The sequence below is a fragment of the Pinus tabuliformis genome, chromosome 2_1 (genome assembly GCF_031772625.1).
Source record: "Pinus tabuliformis cultivar Carrire ecotype Pingquan chromosome 2_1, CPIR1, whole genome shotgun sequence".
In the NCBI taxonomy this organism is placed as follows: domain Eukaryota; kingdom Viridiplantae; phylum Streptophyta; class Pinopsida; order Pinales; family Pinaceae; genus Pinus; species Pinus tabuliformis.
In genome coordinates this window covers 960,953,185-960,957,074 of record NC_142299.1, presented here as the reverse complement: position 1 = coordinate 960,957,074, position 3,890 = coordinate 960,953,185, and the positions used below count along the sequence as shown (strand labels likewise).

The 3,890-nt window shown below is 40.2% G+C and overlaps 1 protein-coding gene across 1 annotated transcript; it reads right to left on the bottom strand.

The window, feature by feature from the left end:
* Positions 1–345: 345 nt before the first annotated feature.
* Positions 346–3,299, bottom strand: LOC149203838 (uncharacterized). Its single transcript, XM_089403589.1, has 2 exons — positions 2,666–3,299; positions 346–1,301 (listed from the first exon to the last, which is right to left on the bottom strand). The coding sequence occupies exons 1-2, from the start codon at positions 2,870–2,872 to the stop codon at positions 612–614; spliced, it is 897 nt and encodes a 298-aa protein (XP_089259715.1). The 5' UTR covers positions 2,873–3,299; the 3' UTR covers positions 346–611.
* Between the last annotated feature and the right edge of the window lie 591 nt (positions 3,300–3,890).

Genomic DNA, 3,890 nt, shown 5'->3' with positions numbered 1-3,890 from the left:
AGAAGATATAAAAAGAATGCTGAAAAACATATAGATCCATAGCATATTGCAACCAATACTCGACTGAAGATTATAATTGAGACTCAAAAATTTGATATTCTAAGGGTGCAAATAATACCATCCATCTTCCAAAAGATTCTGTAACGAACATAGAAACACAAGGCCAACATGGATTCCGAGAAAGCAGATTTAGAATGAGGTATTCACATGTGACAACCACTGCCCCTTCTTATAAATACCAAAATTTGGGCAACTAGTAACCGTTTTTATGAAAAATGGACAATATTAAGTAATTTTTTTAAATGGCCCCTTCTTGTGACAATGGACCGGATTCTTCATTCTCGCTTCTGAAATCTTCGGCATTGGTAAAATCTGCAGAAGCTTTTGGAAAAAAGGTCAAGTGGATCTGATTTACTTCTGTGTTGATAATTTCCGACAGAATTCAGGAGACCAGAGAGGTCAATATATTTTCGATGTCCATGGCCTGCAGCAAAAATATTCATCGATATTTGTTGGCTGCTGCCCAACAAAAGGCGACCAGCCAAAATATTCCATTCATCCTTTTCCATAACCAAAATTGGTGAATTCAGGCCACCCTTTAAATGGGTCAGTCAATAAGTGCGAGGAGAACTGAGAGGACTACTTTGTGTAGAAGTTCCCCTCATTTCCTGCCACAGGCGAACCGGTGGAACCATCATGAATGGTGGAAGCTGCGACGCTCTGACATTCCAACTCGAGAGCCCTGTTATCTGCCCCATTGCTGCTGCTAAAGCATTCAGGGTTCCTCCGCCTGCACTGCCCGTGTCGACCATCTCTGAACCCCTGAAACCCCCCTCCACCTCTTCTTGTTTGACTCCCGGAAAATCCTGAGCCCTGATATTGATATTGGCAGTTGTAGTGTTGTTGTTGTAGAAGTACCCGCCAGGGATGAACGAGGCTGCCGGATTCAATGCCCCACCTTGATCGCTGGAAGCGGGGGAAGGGAACGAAGACGATAGCCCGCCACTGCCGGAATTCGATGGCTGGAACAGCGAAGGACTCGGAATCTGGATGGAAGCGGGAGGCCGGTGAGGGGAAGCTGTTCTTGAACATTCCCCACCGACAGCAGAAGCTTCTGCCATGGAGGCGACTGTCACTGCCTGGGGAAGCGCATGGGGATGTGGACTATTCATATTCACTGCACTGTAATCAATGTAATCGCTTAAAACCCCGGGATTTAAGCCACCCGTATACGGCACCAATTGACCTTGTCTCACAGTGGCCAAGTACCCACAGTTCACGTTCTGCATTTGCATTTGGCTCTGCATTTGATCACCAACAAAACACAGAATTGAAGTTCAACAATGTTACGATTCAACTTAATCTATCTTGAATACAAACCCTAGCACGCACGCCTGGATTTTGATGTCCCACAGGACATTTTTTTTTCACTTTCAAGATGTATTTGATGGCTGGATTACATTGTAAAATGTCGAAAGTGATGCTCAATTCAAATAGAAAAGCCGTATATTCGGTCTATATATGCGTTCAAACCTTCAAAATTTTAGGAAATGCATATTAATATGAAACAGATGAAGGCAGCAGACCAGAGAATTGGACAGAAGTTTGCAGAGTTGCAGTTAAAGCATTCAGTACGTTACCCAATTATTTATTTTCTCAGTTTCCCTCTTGCATTGTAGTAGTTCCTTATTCGATTAGGTTTTCCTCAATGAAGATAGAACATTGACCTATAAAATAAATTAAATTAAATTTGCCAAAGGTTCAAATTGGATATTTGCCCTGGTTTCATATCTGTAAATAGAGACAATGTCTATTTTGATCATTTTTTTATTACTTTTTTGCAGTTCTCCCAACCTGGTAGTGGCAATATACCCTCATTTCTCAATCTATCTGTTTTTCTTGACATTGAGTTCGTATTTACTCATTTGGTGACACTAATCTACACTGGACTGAACATAAAAATACAAAGTTGAGATCAGCAAATGTGTTACTTCCCATTTAGTCTCGGATAATATATTATTGCAAATATAGTATGCTTTCTCTAGAGCTTTTTCACAAAGTGTCTATGATGCACTAATGGCATTCAAGGCTTTAACTGATTCAAACAGCAATTTTAGTTCTTGGAAAACCAGGGAACTTATCTATAGACTCCTGTAACTGATTTAGCTCAGCTGAGAGTGAATTCGTTTAATGGCACCATACCCAACTTATCAAAATGGAAAAGCATTAAATTATTGTGTCTCTCACACAACCAAATCTATGGTCCGCTGCCTTCATTCAATAAATAGTTCATAAAATGCCTTCATCTGTTTCACCAAAATGATATGCACTGAATTTCTGCAACACTTAAATGGAAGCGCAGTCAAAAAGTTTAACAGTAAAGGGAAGTGTGTCAAATAGTTTAACCGTAATCAAATATTCATGTCGAGAAGTGAAATTCAAGGCCTGCAGGCTGCACCCTAAACCCTGCTCTCTAATTGTCCAGAACAGGGGAGGGCAGGTGTTTGCAATTGGGTTTGTTATTGGATACCAAAAAACAGAATTGAATTTCAACAATATTATAACTCAGGCTAAATTGCTAATCTATTTTGAATACAGACCCTAAATCCTAGAAACCCTAAACCCCGGTCTGCAACTGTCCAGGGCAGTGCAGATTTTACGATACCTGGGTCCTGTAGGTGGTGCCATCCGATTCAACAACCCAACCCGCCTCTTCTGCCAAAGCTCGAAGAACCTCATTAATGTCCGCCCGAGGAGGGAGGTTGTACCCTCCATGTTTTCTGAGACCCTGAAAGATTCTGGTCGTTATTGCCCGCCTGTTTCGCTCTCTCAGCTTCGTCTTCTCCCTCTCGCTTGCGCTGAGCCTGCCCATTTTCTCTTTCAAATTTTGTAGAATCGAGCTGCGCTAAAATTCCCAAAGAATTCGCTGATTCCAAGAGCAATAACGGACGAGAGAAAGGCGAAGACATGGGATAAATGCCCGACTTTGATGCAGGACAGAGGGCGTCCGTCCTGCACTGCTATCAAAAACCAGCATTATCATTTGATTCATCGCATACATCACACTAATCCCGCCTCTTTTGTTGGTCACTCAGGTTGAAATGGAGTACGAATCACGAGAAATTCCATATCATAGAAATGGCGGCTGTCATTAAATACTGCGGCCGTTATCAATGATTTTCTCAGCGTTGGGAATCGGAATTTGGGTGAAGCCAAATGCAAACGACGGTCTGTCAAAAGGCAATGTGATGTGGAGGTGACTGCTTCCAAATTATTTTAAATACAATAACGCCCGCGGCCCACGGTCCCGGCCGCCGCTCATTATAACATTTCTTTTATGTTTCCTGTTTTTCTCGAGAATGAATCATGATCTCAAAATGTGGGCTTTCTAAATATAGATAATATCTACGGGTAAATGGAATATGATAAAATAAAGTGTTTTTACGATCTCAGTTATAGTGACTAGCAACAACCAGTTTTAAAAGGTGGTGTACTATTAAAAGGTGGAAAGTGGTTTCTATAAAGATATATCAACCATTTTTACTTTAGTGCTTGGGCTTGTGTTTTAAAAGACGGCTAGTTTGTACTATCAAAAGGTAGAAAGTGGTTTTTATAGAGATATATCAATTATTTTTGTTTAAGTGGTTATTGTTACTTGAAAGTACATATGTGGTTAGAATAGTAAATTATGGTTAATCATGAGTGATTTTTGATGTTCATAGTTAAACGTTGTTATTTTAAGGTTGATGAAAGTTTATTATGGTCAATATATAATCATGGTTGTACATGTTTAATGATAGTTGATTATGATAGATTGAAAATGATTTTGCTTGAACATTGTCTACCTTGGTTTAACTATGGTTGAATATGGATTGAGAGATTGAGAATGA